At 42.9% G+C, this 19094-nt stretch overlaps 1 protein-coding gene across 1 annotated transcript in view; it reads right to left on the bottom strand.

Annotated features, from left to right (window-relative positions):
• Positions 1-4651: 4651 nt before the first annotated feature.
• The window catches only part of CRB1 (crumbs cell polarity complex component 1), a 218686-nt gene continuing 204243 nt past the window's right edge, over positions 4652-19094 (bottom strand). The window contains exon 17 of the mRNA XM_029933381.1: positions 4652-5030. Within this exon, the coding sequence (XP_029789241.1) occupies positions 4815-5030 (216 nt within the window). The 3' untranslated portion in view covers positions 4652-4814. The remainder of the gene's footprint in view (positions 5031-19094) is intronic.

Raw genomic sequence — 19094 nt, 5'->3', positions numbered from 1 at the left:
ATATACTTGTTTCCATTCAGAGGTTGCTTCGTTTCAGCCCCAAATGAGCTCTGATTTTGAGGCCTCAACCTATAAACCATGAGCACCTCCACGAGGTGCTCCACTTAGAGCTGGACGATGGATCTGGGAGCAGTTCTCAAGGGGATGTTCTCACCTTGTCACCCAACATATCAGGAGACTCTGGGACTGGTTCTTCCAGCAGCTGTTTTTAGGCCAGGACTGCCAAATATATTTGATGGATGAGGTTCCCAGATTTCTGAAACCATGTAAAATGAAGCCTGGTACCAAATCACAGAAGAATGGGCTTCAATTGGAAACATGCATTTTTGTCATCACTATTCGATGCAATGCACAATGGTAAAGTTGCACTTTTGCTGGAAGCAGATTGAAATGTGAAAGGTCATATTCACTCCAGAATTAAGGAAAGCTCCATGGTTTGAATCATAACCCAGTAGGGCATAAAACCAGGTGAAGCCGGCTAGCTAATCATCAGCAAAAGGATCGTTTACATCAAAATACATGGTTCAATCTTTCTTGCTCTTGATGATCTAGATGATTGTGATTCCTTAACAAAAGAGGTTTAAGGAGTGATCCTTCAAAGCTTCGGGGTGGGGGGAAAAATCATCTCTGGTAAAGCAAAACTTTAAAAAATATATATTCTTATCGTCAGTTGTTTGGGAGACTGAGAGACCTGAGACCTCTTGATTTATTTTCTGGCATTTTATTGAGAACATATAAGTAGTATGTACAATTCATGTCAGTCTTACCGACGAAGCAATTGCTTTGAGTGGGAGAGCCGTCACGGGTCAATTCTGACGCGTGGGGATGATGTGAAAAAAAGAATCTCTTTCTGCACAAAACCTGCTTATTTTACAAATACAACACAGGGTGGATGCTAAGGAGGAGGAGAAAGAGTGGGTACCCACGTGGTTTGTTTAGCAGATGGAGCGGAAGGTGGAAGAAGCTGTTACTCCTGCTACACTGGCCCTCCTGATGGTCTTCTCTTATCTGAATGATAATCCTGAATGCTACACCTTGTGGGCTTACAGCTAAGTGCTTGACACTAATAAGCATCATAATATGCCTACGAGACACAGAAGAATGATTCCCATTTTCCAGGCAGTTCACAGCCCTTGGATGGGGCAGATCAGAAACTTAAACTTGTATTTCTTAGTCTCTAGAGGCTCTTAAAATGAGGATAAAAGATTCTCTTTCAAAGAGCTGTTGTACGGTTTTAAATGAGACACATTGCATGTAATGTAGCAAGGGAAATATAGTCCAGGCCCTTAGCTAGAACTCCCTATAGGATCCCTCATTATAATTATAATAATCAAAATTATCATTATAATGATGCCTTGTAGTTCTACCTCTACAATTACTCTTCAGTTAACGTCACTAATACTAATTGGTAATAATAATAATCATGGCTACCTGGGGCCAGAGAGGACCTGTGAGGGGGTGATTATTTTAGGAAGTTAAATAGGGACAGGTTTGACAGCTGATTTAAGTTACAGTCATTAGTCATTTCCTGCTCCTCTTTGCACTCACTGTGACTACAGGAGCCACGTGAGAGGCCACTTGAAGGAGCCTTCCCATCACTCCTCACAAACACACACCAGATGTGCTGCCTTCTGCCAGGGTCCACCCAGGGCAGGAAGTAGGACGACTGGGTCCACTTTTCATCCCTGTCCCAAGCCTGTAAGCAGCTGCCCTTGGAGGACTGTGACCCTCACTGCCACCCAGAGCTGTGTTTGGATTTAATGGATCCTCACCTAATTTTTTGCGCTGAGAGAAATCAGGCATACACTTGTTGTATTTTATTAATAAGGTACTAACTATTGTTATTATGCAGATGAACACAACACAGTCTATTCGTTCCCAGGGCAACAGTTTTGGAAACAAAGAAATAAGAAGCAAAGAAGTACTATCAATGGCCAGATTCCTTAGTTTGCCTTCTTGGTGTGAATAATTGTGTCTCTGGAACCAGTTGCTGTATAACAAACCGGCCCTAAACCTTCATGGCTTCAAATGATGGTTTATTATTTCTCTTTATGGATTGATTGAGTTTTTGTTTTTTTGGTGTTTTGCTGGTCTCACTATGTGGTTGCATCCAGCAGGCACAGTGCCTGGAATGGGCTCTGCTGGGAAGGCTGGCAGAGCTGAGCCTCTCTCTCCATGTGGTATTTTCACTCCATCCAAGAGTGGAGAAGAAAGCTGCAGCCCTCTGGCACCTAACACCATTTCTGCGACATTCTGTTGGTCAATCCAATCACAGCAGCCCTGACTCAAGGGGAAGGCAAACAGACTCCACCTCTTGACAGGAGGGCTGGCAAAGTTGCAATGCAAATGAGCGTCAGCACTGGAGAAATGGTTTCGGCCATCTTTGAAAGCAGGTTAACACAAGTTGCAAAAATATGTATCAAGTGAAAGCTGCACCAACGCTGGTGATGCTGGATTTTTCTACTAAACGTGAGGTTTATCTTGTTAAAGATAGTTTGGAATAAATCCTCCATGGGGCTAACTTTGATGCCTTCTTGCAAAAGCTGTTCAAAGATGCGGAGATTTGGCCTGTCAGGCCAGCCTGTAAATTACCTCCTTATGTGTTTGGAGCGTCCACATGGAACAATTCACTTATTCATGCCTGCGCGCATTCATTCATGCATATACCTGAACATGTCTGTCTGCCCAAATGCCTAAACTGGGTACTGTGAGAGGGTGAATAGCCAGATTAACTAGACATCTTTTTTAAACTTAAAGTATTACCACTGACAGTAATCTTCTTCTTACCTGTGTTAATCCCAATAGGACCAACCTCTGCTCTGATTTTTTTTTTTAGTTTGTAGTTTTTTAAACTCAACTACCTATTTTTTTCCTTTAAGCAAGAACTCTTTTTATCCTTTCTGTGTAAACCTCTATTAAGAAGTTGTAACTCTAATGGGATACACGAGTAAAGAAAGTGTCTCATGGCGTCCTCCACATACAGACACCCAGAGACATCCAGCTTCCTGAGCTAACACTTAAAATAATATTAGGAATGGAGTGAAAGCAAGAGATTAAGATATTAGGCTACAAAGCTGTGACGTTTAGTAGCCAGAGCAGCATCCAATAAAGGCCCACGCAAATTCTGGGCACCCTGGGATTTGCTGGTACCAGGTACACATTTGTACAACCTTCACTCATTATTTGTTCATTTATGCAGAAAATATTTATGATGTTGTAGGACTATTCTAGGTAGAGTATGTTGCAGTGAAATAAAAAAAGACTTCTTGTGTTCTCATAAATTAGATTCTACTCAAGGGAAATAGCAAAAAGAATATGTGATTTGGTAAGTTGTGATAAAGGAGAAGTCAGGGAGATGAGGGGAAATGATCAAAAGAGACAGAGAGGGGTGCCGGGACACCTCAGTCAGTTCAATGTCTGACTCTTGATTTTAGCTCAGATCATGATCTCACGGTCATGAGATCGAGCCCTGCATCAAGCCCGTCAGACTCTGGACTTGACGCAAAGCCTGCCTAAGATTTTCTCTCTCCCTCTCCCTCTGCCCCTTCCCTGCTTGAGAGCAGGCACATGGCCTTACTCTCTCTCTCTTTCTCTCTCTCTCTCTCAAAAAGAGATGTGGAAGACATGTGGAAATATGATGGGGAAGAAGGAAAGGCAATTTCTGGAATGATGTCCTTCAGTAGTTGAGGAGGATGGATTGCTCTACAACAGATTTTAAGTTCATGTCATTAAATTTTTGAGCATCTACCCCAGATAAATATATATATGGAAATAAATATATATAATTATAACTTTTACTGAGATGCTATTTTACTACATGCAAACTTTTATCTATATGCTACTTTAATGTTTTAATCTTAAAGCACATATAAAATTTTAACCAAATCTTTGGGGAAAAATAGAGGAATAAAAGGCCTAGTATTTTCTCTCTATTCCCCACAGACAGTCTTACACACATACCCCTTAAAGTGCATACATCTCACTTTGGGGTTCTTTCGTACCTTTAGAAAATGTCACTATTTGACACTGACTCTGACTTATCAAAGAACAGTTGGAAGGAAAAAGCTTGGTCTGGTAGGTTTGAGAATTTGTGTCTTCCTTTTATCTTGTTTTCTGTAGAGGGAAGTGCGTTGACCTTCAGCAACCCCTTATACGGAGTGATAACTTCAAATGTAATGCTTGACATGATCTAGTTAAAAGATCTAATTCCTAAGAAGATTCTTCAAATACACCTTGAGGCTACTTTGTATCACATGTAGTATTACAAAATGCAAAAAAAAAAAAAAACCTCAGAAAAGAGATTAGCCACATTTCCATTTTTATTAGTTAACATTGGGTCACTTTTTAAACATTTCCATGACTTTCTTGAATCCATGATTAAAGGGAAAAAGTATACATCTCATCATAAGTATACATACAACTAACACCTTTCACCATAGGACAGGAAGAGTCCTATGAGCTAATGAGCCAACTAAGAAAGGTGTCCCCAGGATGCAAGGAGGAAAAAGTTTAAGTGACAGGCACTGCAGCTTTTCCCAGAAGACACTGCTCTGGAAGATACTTTTGTTAATTATGAGGCTGAATTTACTGGCACGAAAACATTGCTCTGTGACTGGCTAGTGTAATAAAACAATGACACAATGACGGCAAGTTGAGCCACCATGAAAGTCTTTAAGGTGACTGACGGAACTTTTCCCACGGTTTCAGCGAGACCCCAGCTGTAAGTTGATAAGTTCAGGTATGTCGAAAGATGCCCAGGTATAGTCCTCACGTTCACAGGTGTGCAGATCTCTTTCTCGAGGAGACAGATGTCCCTAAATCAGCCTCTCCACTGCAGGGGGTGGCATCACACTCCACATTTCCACTCGGGAGCCTTCCTTTTCCTGACGGCTGGGGCTGTAGCTTCCCTGAGTTGCCCTTTTGTTGGAGGCGATAACAGAAGCGACCACGGCCAGAAAAACGATCAACAACAAGGCTGACGTCACCAAGCCAGCGGCGGTGAAAATGTCCAAGACCAGGTCATCTGCCAGCTGGAAGGATTGAAATAATTGTGATGTGAATGATAGAGAAGAGGTAAGTGTTCAGGACGATGGAACCACCCTGGAATGAAAACCACCCAGAATGCTGGTGCCCCTCAGGTCTGTAAAAAGACCACGGTACTAAAAGGAAGTCGGATTTTCTTATTCCCAGGTCCTGTGAGAATCACTATCCATGTAACACCTGAGGATTAGCGTCAGAAGGTGTGGCATGAACTATCATCTCGATTTACTCTGCATCTTAATCTCCGTGATTGAGATCATTCATACGACATCAAGGGCAAAAGACCCCACATTGTATATTTGTGGAGTTGTTCTATTGCTATACAAACATACTATTCACAGCCTCTTCCCTCCCTTGCCAGAAGCTCTGGTTTTGGATTGAAGGAATAGATGTTTTACAGCCTTTTTGGGGGAAAAGAAGCAAATTAAATCAGCTGGGTCTCGTGGGAAAGACCCCGAGACAGAGGAGGAACTGCAATGTGCTAGTGTTGCAGGCAGTTACCAGTCGTCACTTTGATTTGGATTCGAAGTGACAACTGAATGGTTGTAAAAACACATGAGCTGGATGTGGAACCAAACACCCAGAAACAGAAAGCTGCACGTAGAGCCCCATCAGGAGGAGCTGGATCCGGGGCTCTCAGGGGTGTTGGTTGTGCACAATGGTGTGTTTAATGTTCATTCCACTGTGTTTGCCAAGCACTTTTTAGCAGTGGGTAACCTGAGGCTGTGAGTTAGTTGCAGAGCAATATGAAGGGTAGGAAACAATCACTATATGAATTTTTAACTGATTTCCAAAGAAATATTTCTATCACAGTAAAAGCAGGATTACACAAAATTTGCTTTTTATTTAGCTTTCTCTGTGACCCATCTCCCTCCCATTACCAAACCAAGCTCCTGTCATATATGGAGCCTTTGTTTATTTAAATATTCTAGGGAATTTTAAATATCTTCAGTCTCTTTAGTCTTTTTTTGGTTCACTGTGCCTTGGTTTCAACTATCTTACAATTAATATAATATTGTATCTCTTCACAGTGTTGTCTTGGGTGTACTCCATGTAATTCCTGCTCAAATGGGGTTCACTAGCTTGTTTGTTCATTGAACAATATTTGCTGACCATCTACTATGAACATTTTATTGAGCTAGGAAATAAAAGTACAATGGTTTGAAGTTTAGAACCTGGAGGTCAGGTTCTGGTGATGGGAGAAGACAAGGGCACACACACACACACACACACACACACCCGCACGTGCACACACACGTACACATGCACAGATGCTTATAATACAATATAAATACAGGTTAAGATAGTGTCATAAATGAGTTCTATTGGGGTGTAGTTGGAGGAATATTGGAATGAAGCATGTGCTTATTCATTGAAGGGTGAGAAGGCATTCAAATATTTAAAGCAGGAAATTCTACTTGGACAAAACAATTAGAAATAAAAAGGGCAAAGGACATTAGAGTCCTCAGAGTTTGGGGCAACAGCAAGAAATCCAATGTGACCACAGATATTGTACCAGAGTGTGTCTTTGAATTGGGAACAGATTTTAAAAGTTAGTAAGCAATAAAACTTTAAAGTAGATTAAGCTCACAATAAACTTAAGTTTCTTGGAGGGGGAGGGGCACCAAAGGACTTTAAGCAGTAGTATGATGTGATCCGATCTGTGTTTTATTAATCTGGCTCTGGCTACAGGGTGACAGATGGCTTGGGGAGAGTGGGGGAGAAGATGGAGATAGAGGAAATAGGAGTGTATCTTGTGAGTCATGACAAGCAATGACCTAGGTCTAAATTTACCAATGGAATGAGAATTGAAGGAGAAGAATGGTGAGGGGGATTTCCAAGGTCAAGGGCTCCCTCACAGACCCTGCGAGGCTGGGGAGCAGCAGAGGAATGATAGGGATTACTGACGGTTCCACATTAGATGGCCACATGGATGGGAGATCCTCAACTGAGACGGGGTACACAGGAGGAGAGAAGAGGTTTGTGCAGGAACACTATGAGTTCAGTTTGGGAAAAGCTAGTTTCGGTACCTGGCAAACATTCAGGTATGTGGTGCCATCAGATAGAATTAATTCCTCTCCTCTTTCCACTTTGACAATGCTATAAAAAAACTCCGAGTTATAGGAGCTTAGGAGTAAAGTCTATAGAGAATTCAGAACCACAAAAGTCTGTAGTTTATTAGCAAAACAGTTTACCTCCACGACAGGGAGTTCTCCTGCCATACTGTGTGGCCATCATTTTGTGAGTCCTTACATCTTTTATCTGAAAAGATAGCCATGTCCTGGGAAAAATGACTAGAGCCATAGACTTGGCCTTGAAAGGTCAAAAGTCTGAGAAAGACAGAACCCAACCAGCAAAAACCCTTGGTGTTATCTAGGGAACTTGAGATAATGTACACCCTGTTCCTAGATGCTGGCTTAATCTTAATCTGTCCAGTCAATTGTGTCATGTTCAGGAGGAAATGACTGTTCTGCATGAGTGGGTTGGGAGTGTCTACACCCAAGCAGAAGAGACAGCTTTTTGATTTGCTTCTCTTTTTAGAACTTTTCTGGGCCCTTCTCATTCAGCCCAAGTCCGATTACAATGGGGAAGTGAAAGCAACTGAGATCCGATCATCCGTTACCTTGCAGGGAAAGAGGGGGTAGGAATCATGGGGTGTAGCCCGAGTCCTGGTGAGCACCCCAGTTCTGGCCTAACCAGAGGGACGACCCACCTCGCATACCTGTGACCTGCGAGGAATCAAAGACCCTTATCGACAGTTGTTTCACTGTCCTCAGAAACGTAGTAAGAATGGAAGCACACATTCAAGGCTTGAGCTGCAAGCGTAGGTCTGTCACCCCCTGCCGTGGGACGCATGGCTAAGGCTCCAGCTTAGGGTGACAATGTCCTGCGCTTGAGGTGTAGCGTGTGTGAACACTCGCTAGTCACCTCGCCTCTCAGAGACTCATCTGCACCACCTTTAAAATTGGAGATTACTACATACGTCAAAGGGTGGGAATAAAGAAACAAACTGAATGCAAGATACACAAAGCATGGGCTCTGGTAAGTTCTCACCACATAAAAATAAGAGTGACTGTTCCCACGTCGTTTATCGACCTCCATAGTTCTATGTGCTCTTCAAAGACAAACCAGCGCCCCCGCGGTACCTTGCAGCATGGCCAAGGGAGCCAACCTACAAACCCAATATTGCAATTCCGAGCTCTAGATAAAGGTTGTGATGACACAGTTCGCCTAACTATATCAAATAGAGCATGTCATTAAGCTTTGGAATAAAGCTGAGTGAGGAGGGTTTTGAAATCGCCTCTTGAGGGCCCTTTGCTTTTGAATTCCCATGGCTGAAAGGCCTTTTTTTTTTTTTTTGCTCTGCTATTCTTCAACTGAGCTTAAAATATAACTGCGATGGATCTTTTGATAACTGAGGCTGCTGGGACCGGCACACAGCTGACGGGGCCTCCGGGTGCCGGACTGTCCTGAAAAGCGGCACGGATGTCAGGCCGGAACTGCCCCGATGGGTTGTGCTCCCACACGGCACCTGTGGAAAACCTTTCTCTGAAAAGACCTACCCCAAATTAATTACACAATTCATGGGAGGCTATTTTGTTCATGACATGTTGCAAACTATATTGTTATCATGTTAATATCCTTTATAAATGTATATTTTATATGTGATTAAACTGCAATTACTTTGAATTCTGTATTTGCAGAATAAAATAAATAGGTGACCTTTCTTTTGTTTTTCTTCCGCCAAAGAGGATTCATTCTGAAACACTGACCGGTTGTGGCCTGCATGTGACCCAAGGCAAGGTGACACTCTGCAATTCTAAGGTGAAACTGTCAAACCTTATTTTGATTCTTTTCATTTGAGAGCACACTGGACTTTGCTGGAACCATATGTTTTTTTCTTTTTTGTTTTAATTCTTGAAAAGGAATTTAATACTGTGTTTCTTCTGAAGGAAGCCTGGGAACAGAAGGAACTTGCTAACAAACAGAAATGGGTTTAACGGCAGTGTTGCCGCTGGTGTGGCATCCATCTATGCCAAGTGTCCCCACCTGTGGAGTGGGGACAGGAATTCCCAGGTCTCAGAATCGCTCTGTACTACAGCATTCAGGCACACAGAGACCTGCTCACGATGGCATGGACACAGAGTGAGGACTCATTCGTTGTGGTGACTCTTGCTTGTTTATTATTACCCAGAGGGACCCTTCCCAGACTGGTTTCCCTGGTCCTGCTCGGGTCTCAGGCCTCCTACCATCCACGAACTGCTGTGACATGTCAGCACCCAGGCAGAGCCAGGGAACCGCGAGGGATGTGCGTTATCACCCTCCCTCGAGACGCTGATGTGGAGCCGGTAGAAGGCTGTGCAGTCTGGCCCCTCGGGATCCACCGGGCCCTCACTAATTGATTCCTGAACAGTGCACCTAATTTTGAAAACACAAAATGAGCTGTCCCCGCCTGGAAAGAATAAGAAATGAGACCATTTCTGTCCTCAGCATCAGGGTCTGCCTGTCACAATATTTAGGGCCTATGACAGCATTTGGGAGAATGTGAGAACAGTACACTCATTGGAAGGAGCCTGGGAAAAAGATGAAGCATTCTAGAATTTCCCAGGGAAACTTGACCTTACATTTCCAAGCGAAAACATTAAAGCTTTGACTTCGAGTGAGGACAGTCAAGGACTGATGTGACAGTGACCACCTGTTCGAACTTCTTTCTCGCGGGCCTGGGTTTTGTAAAAATCAGCTCCTGGAAAACACTACAGTGGTGTGAACTGCTTCAAGTCCTTCCTAGAATGAGATTGTACAGGTTATGTAAACATACATGGAGACAGCTGAAGATGGGAAGTTAAAATGCCTGAATGTGCCCATTGCATCATGGGTTACAGTCCAGATGCAATACGTGAGTTTGTGAAACTAGTTTGTGGTGTGTGTTTTGTGTTACATGACTAGCCAACTAAGACCATTATGTATTAATATGAGAATTTGTAAATAATGGAAAAATTACTTTAATGATGTTTTTTTAAAGCCAGCTATAATAGTTACATAGTTATATGTATATATATATATCTCCAAAGCAAAATAAGGACAAGACTTTAACTCTCATTCCACAAATTCATACACACGAGAGAGAGAGAGAGAGAGAACTTTCCATATGTAAGACTGAGGAGAGCAGTTCCTATTAAATATTATTGCAACAAGTAGGTCTTTAATTTGGTGGATGTGAGAAACCTCCCACACAGACTTGAGTCCTTGAGCTTTTAGCATATCAGCGAATTGCTAGAAACAGTCATTTCCATAGCAATATTGAATAGATGCCAGAACTCTGTTTTTAAAATTAAGCTTGCTACAGCAGCCAATTTTCAACCATAAATACACTGTCCACTTTCAGTTATAAGGGGGAAAACAGGGTCCTGGAAAAGCCAAGAGAGGACTTAAAAAGTGTCCTGGCACAATGAGGAGGTGATACAGCCAGAGACGCCTTTCCCTGACTAAAAGGCGGAGTGATGAAAGAAAGAGTGGACATCACAGAGTGACCGACCTCTCCCTCCGAGTGGCAGGCAGGCAGGCAGCAGGGCACAGAGGAGGGGCAGGGTGTCTAAACTGAGTAGCATTTTCCCCTTGACACTGCCCTGTGTCTCCTCTGCTCTGCTGCTCCCAGGACCACTCGTGTTCTCCCTGGGATTGCTGGGGACAGAACAATGGAGAGCCTGGCTCCCTCCAAGGATATTGCACTTGGTGCTTCAAGTCCCTCACTAGAAAAAGGAATCCTGTGTAAGGTCTTTCTCATTCATTCTCAGCAAGTAATCACACGTCCTGATTGGAGTGGTCGCAACACGCCAGGGATGAAAAACCAGGCTGAGAAGAGATGGTTCAGCCAGCCACAGCCCTGGAAGGTGCTATCCTGGGAACCTTCCCAAGTGATTTCCATATCCAGTCCGTTGAAAAGCCTGGAGTAGCTACTGTGGAAACAGTAGGTTTGGTGTGGATTTGGTGTGGACACATGGGAGACAGAGGAGAAATGGGAACTGGATCCAGCACAAGGCTATACATTTGACCGTCTAGCTCTAGTTGAAACCATGAACCTCTTTTATGCCTTAGCCCAAAGATGGCATGGGTCTTCCTGTGGACCCTTAGAGGAAGAGCTCCATTTTTCCGGAGCTGTGAAATGCGCCATGACATGGATCACAAGAGGGCACATTTATTGCTGCATTCAACAAATAACTATCAACCAGGTACATTGTACAAATGCAATGCCAGCCAGAAATCCACAGCTGGGTGAAACTTGTCCCTGCTGGTTGAGGCACAGGGGCTCTAATTCTTGTTCTGATGTCTCAAAACTCTTTCTTGCTTAAGATGTCAGGTTTTAGGCAGGAGCAGAGAGACAGCTAGGAGTTCGGAGACACTGCGTTCATAGTTTTCCCTCCTTAAGTGGGTGGTGTAAGCAATAGAATTGTTTTCCTAGGAACACAGGCTTTAAAAATAAAACTTTTTTTTCTCTCTGTCTCATATAAGAACTAAATCCCAACAGCCTAAAGTCAAGATTTTCTTGTGCGTTTTGTAAATGTATTGTTTAAAGGTAATAGCAACGATTTGTGCCACCGCTGGGTCAGGGGCTTACCCGATGTTGTGCACACAGAAACCGCTTTAATTCTCTTAACAACCCAACTCGGGGTGGAGGGGATGATCATTTCCCATCGCATTCTCAGGGAGGCCTTCCCCCGCCCCCCCCCATTTGCAATGGGCTGTATTTCTCTCCATCAGGCAATGCCTTGTGACGTCTATACAGTTCATGTGTGTCTCTCCCTCACTAGAACGCAAGCTCCATCGAGGTGCACATGCCTGTCCTTTTTGCTCCCATCTGTCTCCCTAGTGCCTGGACCAGAGTGTGGCCCACAGAGATACTGCAGTGACCGGCCGTTGGACCAAAGGGAGATAAAAGCTAAAGAGCTTGCCCAGCAGCTTGCAGTGAGCGAGTTAGAGACTTCGTCCGCACAGAGCTTCTCCCTCCTGGGGTTCTTACCAAATGCAAACCTCAGCGTGGGTCTGACGGACAGAGGGGTGAAGGAGCCTGCTCTCACACTCCCGCTAAAGGGTAGGCACCATCTCCGGGGTGCTACCTGCCAATGCTGGTGGGGCGGATAAGGAGCGACAGAGCCCAGGAGCAAGCTGGGCATGAAGGCCAAAACTGGATATCATGCTTTGTTGTGAAATTAGCCACAGATCATCTGTTTTTACCTTTTCCTGCCTCTTAGAGCCAGAATGAAATTATCATCTGGGGGCACAAGCAGGGGCGGCTACAGATGATTTAAAATAAAAATCCAAGCAGCAGCCTGTTATCCTTGACTACATGTGAAACTTTTTTTTTTGGCCTCTGTTACATGAACCACTGGACTTTATCCTGGCCTATTTTGGTCTCATTAAAACTGGGTGGACAGTCAGAGTTCCCTTCCCTATTTCTTCTGTTTCTTTCTTCATTCCAGAAAGCAGTGGCTGCTAACTAAGGACGAGCCGTGTAAATCACACAGCATCACGAGCTGCTAACATTTACAGTTTTTCAGTCCTGCTGCACTTTCCCACTGCTGTGTCCGTCCACACCCAGACCTGCTCAGAACTGAGCCCTCTACCACTCGATTTCTCTTTTCTGCATCCCCAGGCACAGTCCGGTTAATACCCTACTTTTCTTTTACCTGGGCAATTAAACTGTCCTCTAGCCATTGTGTCCCTCTGACCTAGAATCTACACCATTCATTCAGCCCTATAAACAATAAATAATAAATCAATCACCTTGCTTAGCTGACTTGAAAGCCCCTGGAAGTTTACTGTACCAAACCTAGCCAATATCAAACCTAAGTGGCTAAGTTTTAAGTCCAAGTCTTTTATTAGTGTCCCTGTGTCCTTGTGAAGGACATCATCAGTTACAGACTGACCAGCACTCTGCATTCTGGACAGCAATGCGCTCTACCTCTTCCCACCTCTCCTACCGTGTCTCCATGTTGAAATGAGCCATCTGTTCAATCCCACATCTCCTCTTTTTATTTTATTCATTTATTTTCAAAGTTTACTTATTTATTTTGAGAAAGAGAGAGCGAGAGAGCGAGCGAGTGCATGAGCAGGGGAGGGGCAGAGAGAGAGAAAGGGAGAATTCCAAGCAGGCTCCAGGCTGGACAAGAAGCCCAACGCTGGACTCAATCTCACAAACCAAACAGTGAGATTGTGATCTGGGCCAAAATCGAGAGTCAGATGCTTAACCAACTGAGCCACCCAGGTGCCTCCTACCTCTCCTCTTTTGAGGATACCACCGGAACTTTCTCTGCCATCTGCAAAGCCTCCCCAGGGAAGCCCATGTGTCTCTACTCCCAGAGTCTCTTACATAGCAAAGCACAAGGCTCACCACACATGTGAGGAGAGGTGTACTTGGGCCGACACAGCTCATAGGTGTACTTGAACTTGCTCCTATCGCTCGTTGTGAGTTAGGCCACCTTCCACCCCTCCCCTTAGGACTGTAAGGAATGCAAATCTATTTCCTCTGCAACTTTTCAATAATACAAAGTACAGTGCCTTGCACAAAGTGGCTGATCAATTGCTATTGACTCCCACATTTGTAGTGCTTATTGCTCTGTTTAATGCAATATTGAAGTCTTTTCAGTCATATGAAGAGTTCTATATAAAAGCCCAGAGTATCTATTGTAGTGAAATTCATTCCCTCATTGGTTCAAGCATTCATTCATGCACTCAATTCATTTTTACTCATGCCTTCAAGGTTTCAGGCAGCATCTTAGGTCCTGGACATACGGAATTCAAAAGCATAGTCATTGTCTGTAAAACATTCACCATTTAGTGGTAGTACCTGGACGCTGGGGTAGCTATATAAACAACCACAGTTCCATGAGACAGGTGTTATGTTACAGGTGAGTACAAGGAAAAGAAAAGGGGGAAGGAAGGTAGACTCTATGATGCCCCTCAAGTTTCTCAAAGGAAGTCACTGGGAGAAGAAGGTACAGAAAGTGTTTTAAGGCAGAAGGAAGCACGATGATCCAGTGGTAGGGAGAGCAAGAGGCATGGCCAGGGAGCCAGGACATTTCCTGCTCGCCTGGGGAGTCTCAGGGAGGGCTAAGTGCTTATGCAGAGCCACACATGGGGAAGAAATAGAATGAGAAGCAGCTCATTTGTCAGGAAAGTCTTACCCAACCTGGGCATGGAAGCCACCTACACATCATTCCATGAAGCTTTATTTCCTCCCCCTCAGTGGAATGAGGGACCAGAATCGCATCAGCAATTTCATGTATATTCTCTGCTGTTCTTCCCTAGCTCATATGACTTCTACCCCTTATTAAAAATATATCAGCTTCACCGTTTAGTGGGTTGAGCAACCGACTTTGGCACAATGCGTGATATCGCGGTTGGTGAGTTCAAGCCCCACATCAGGCTCGCTGCTGTCAGCCTGCTTCAGATCCTCTGTCCCCCTCTCTCTGCACCCCCTAACTTGTGCTCTCCCAAAAATAAATACATATTTTTTAAAAACGTGCCAGCTTCAAATGTTTACTTCTCTTTCTATTTTTATGCCAAGAGACCTTTACCAACCTGCGGTTTGTAAGGCAGAAAAGTATTTCAGTTTCTTTATACCTCATCGCCCCCATCATGTATAGTTTTTAGAAGGTGATTGATAAATATGCCAATTGATTTTATGCATAATTTCAATTTTTTTAACATTTATTCATTTTTTTGAGAGACAGAGCCCAAGCAGGGGAGGGGCACAGAGGGAGAGGGAGACACAGGATCTGAAGCAGGCTCTAGGCTCTGAGCTGTCAGCACAGAGCCTGATGTGGGGCTTGAACTCATGAACTGCGAGCTCATGACCTGAGCTGAAGTTGGTGGCTTACCTGACTGAGCCACCCAGGCGCCACTATACATCATTTCAAAAGCAAGAGAATATTTAGCAAATGAGTTAAAAGGCAGATGAAGCTTTGAGGTTAAAAGATACTAAAACAACATAACTAGCAACTAAATGCAATGGATCTTTATAAAAGATTTTATTGAGACAATTGGAGAAAAATGGACATGAGATGATGGTACATTTCTTCACTGTGATACCACAATAGTGGTTGTGGAAAAAAGTCTTTTTCTTTGGAGATACTTGATGAAATATTTAGTGATAAAGTATTATAATGTCTGCAATCTACTTTCTAAATAGACAATAAAAAAATATGTGCACATACAGAGAGGTAAACAAAGATAGCAAAATGTTAGAAAAAACCTGGTGAAGCTGAGTGAAGGGTATACATGTGCTCATTATACTATTTTTTCTGATTTTCTTTAGGTTTCAATTTCTCCCCCCTCCACCCCCAAAAAAACCTCTTGGAACAAGAATGTTTTAAAGTAATTTTTACAATGCAAACAATCCCTCCAAACCCCAAGTTTGCAGATCTTGCAGAACTGTCCCTTTCTCTCCCATTCCAGATCTTGTGGATTTCTCTCTTCTCTATGCATTTATTGCCTAGTAAATCTTGTTCTCGATGATGGTCTTATCTCCCCTACTGGACACTAAGATATTCATGGATTCCTTTGAATGTTTGCTCACGTATCTGGCCTGAGCCCTGCTTGCCAGCGCCTCGCTCAGTGCCCGGCACACGGTGGGTGTTCATGGACCTCCCCATGATCACTCCCTCAGCATCCTCAGTTTTGACCTAAAAGCCATACTTTGGCTCTTTTCTCTACCAGATTTCTTTCTTCTTTCCAACTTTCTTCAGCTGGTCAGAAAGCTGCTATTAACCCATTCACATTCACATTATGCAGGAAAAAGAGTGTCGAATCCTTGACATCCATCCTTCTGGCTTATCACGTCCCCTTTTGGCAAAGGTGATCGAGTCCGTGTCATTGTATTTATAGCCCCCAAATCAAAACCAGTTGCCAAAGTAATGAAGGTCTATTGGTTTGTGTTGACTTAATCCATGTCAGAGGAGCTTAGGAGCATATAAGGATAATTTGACCAGCTAAAGAAAAGCCATAAAAATGATCAAAAAGCCAATAGATATGCTGAGAACACCAAGCTTATTTTGCTGAGGATTTATGGCCAACTTATCAGAAAATTATTTGGTCCAAGTCTACATTCAAGTAAGTCCCTCAGTAATTCAGCAAAGATTCCAGCCTCAGAAAAAAAAAATCGCCTCCTATAATGAGATGCCCCAGTCACCCCTAACTGGCAGCACATGTAGTTTAATTTTCAACAGTTGTGGGACTGCAGTAAATCCAGCTTTGGAATACCTAGTTCCACTTACACCTCGGACCTGCACCGAATTAGCTGAGCACGAAGGCCCGACTGCACCGTCCCTCCTGACACACCCGCACAAGTGTTTATGAGTCAAATAGAACCGAAACGTCCGACGGCCCCCAGATGGACAGCCGTGCCTGCACCCGCTGTTCCCGGCACAAGTGGATGCCAAATCACCAGGCTCCGCCACACTGTCAGCAGTGCCCCACGCCCGACTCTGGAGGTTGTATTTTACTGACCAAACTAAAATTGGCTTCCCCTCGCGTAGGTGATAAAGTGTGGCGTGAAGTCACCCATGGAAAATATATTACTTTAACTCGGACAGCTTGTCATGGAGGTCCTTGTTTATATAATCTATTGTGCCATTTACTCTATTCTTATTTTAAAAAGCAAACGTAGAAATAAAAACCCTTTCTTCCAGTATTTCATTGATGAATGTCTACACCCTGCACCTTCTCTTAAATAATCTCAGAAGTAGCTATTTCGATTGTCATTGTCTGTTTATGTCAAATTATTGGACTTTCAGTTTCAAAGTCTGCCTTGTGGACGATGGAAGACAGGGAGCATGCTTTAATGGCAGTCCTTTCACTGCATGGCCTTCTCTGTCCAAAATGTTTGAGACTTGATTATGTCTAAATAGAGACGGATCCTGCGAAACTGAGATTGGTCAGATCCCAGGTGAGCATTACTAAAATTCATGAACTTGTAGCAACTTAAAACACCAAGGTATCTTATAACCAGCAGAGATAGGAAACTTCACAGTGTGAAGATGTATGTTAAAATATTTAGTTTTAGAAGGAAAGAATTCTTTCAAGAGTCAGGCATTCCAATTCCAAATAAGCCATTTGGTAAAAGTCTATAGGTTTTTAAGTTGTCAAGATTAACACACACAGACACACACACACACACACACACACACACACACACACACAGAATCCTTATGTTTGACTTTGTTAACAGTTCACTTAAATGCCCTAGAACACAACTGGGGAAAAGGATATGTTTACATTAGTACTGAGGAATATAAAATAATCTTTTTGGAGGGACAGAAATAAAGTCTAATGCCATTTTCCTATTAGTTTAAAAATATTGCTGAAATGAAATTACCCTATCTCTAGGTGTAAATTTAGTATAGAATTTAACAGCTTATTATAAAATTAGATCAGACAATGTAGCTGAAATGGTGACTTTATGTCTTTGGATCTCTAAGTATATACATTAATTATAATATTAAAAATGTCTGCATTATCTTTTAAAATAATAGTTTAGGAGATCCTTGCTGAGAAAACACAGGACTTAGAAGTGCCTAGTATTTGATCCTTTCTGACAAAAGGCTCAAAGAACAAATTACATGAAGATTCCTCTTGTCCTGTTGCCGCCAACTGATTTTTAGTGACTATTTTAGTATTTTAGTAAAAGAGAAGATCAGATTTTGTTTCCTATCCAGTTCGTAGAAGAAATGGCATGACCATAACCCAGTCAAAGCATTTAATTATATTTTACTTCTATAATTTGCTCTTAATATTCTCAAACTGTAAGGATTTTTTTTCCAGGATAATCTTCGTTGATTACTGCATTTTTATCATATTCTGTGTTGAATGGGAACTGGAATTATATACATTTTTTTGCCTGGGTTTTGAAGTAATGCTAAAAAAGTATTCCTCTTATTAACTCAAATAATCTGACTCAAAGGGAAATTTTGTTTTGTAAACTCCCAGACTTAGAACTGAGAATTCAAACTATAAATGAAGCGTCTTCAACCTTGTGATGCAGTACGTCTCTTTCTTCTTTTTCCCGTACCCCAGATAGCACTCCTCTCCCCCTTTACAAAAAAAAATATTTCCCTTGGGTCTGGAACTTTTCTATTCAATCACCATTTAGACTAGTTGTCCTCAGGGATATGACTGTGTGAAGAGCCTCAGGAAGAAAACCGTGATTAGTCACTAGGCTTGAAAAACCCTCCCCAATTCTGTTTACAAGGACGGATGCCAATTCTCTAAACGTGCTCAGTACTCATGTTCTTTTCTGGGTCATTCTGCTTGCACAGCACAGATTAAACACACAGCCTCGGTATTTTCAGTGTTGTAAGGAGATGCATTTACATTCCACTGACAGCGCCGGGTGTAAAAGGAAGCCATCTGCTGCGATTTAACAACAGGAGGATGAGCAGCTACAAGTTGGGAAGAGAGAAGGAGTCACAACATAGCTCCACTCAGCAAGCACGCCGCCGCGCATGGGAGTCTCGAAGACAAACCACCTCCACATTCGAAGGCCATCTTAAGTGGGTCACAGAAGTTGGTCCCCTATCAAACGGTTTCATTGTATCTTTTACTGACGTTTGTTTGCTCTTATTTTTTAGGGCTCTTTTCTAGTCCCAGGATCCTAGAATAAATACATAACTCTACTGCGTAGATAACAACCAGGTCTTTGATTATTTGTGTGTTCCACCGAGTAATCAATCTTTTCAATACCTAGTTCATTTTCCACAATGGAATTACCTGTAAAATACTTGGGATCTAGAAGGTGGCACATAGCAGGGAAAAGGAAAAGTACTGAAAATCAGACATGCCTGGCATTTTACATGCCTATCATCTTAAATCTTCACAGCAATTTAACAATGCAGAGATGATGGTCCTTATTTAAAGGATGATTTAAGCCATTTGTCCAAAGTCACACAGCTAGCAAGCAGCAGACCTGGCATCCAAATTGTCAGACTCTGTTCAGTGATGCACAGATGCATCCGGGGTCGAGTGCTGTATGGATGCAGCCTCCAATCTACCCTCAATTT

This window comes from Suricata suricatta, chromosome 3 (genome assembly GCF_006229205.1).
Source record: "Suricata suricatta isolate VVHF042 chromosome 3, meerkat_22Aug2017_6uvM2_HiC, whole genome shotgun sequence".
Classification (NCBI taxonomy): Eukaryota; Metazoa; Chordata; class Mammalia; order Carnivora; family Herpestidae; genus Suricata; species Suricata suricatta.
Note: the sequence above shows the minus strand (reverse complement) of the source record. Positions and strands in the feature narration are given on the sequence as shown.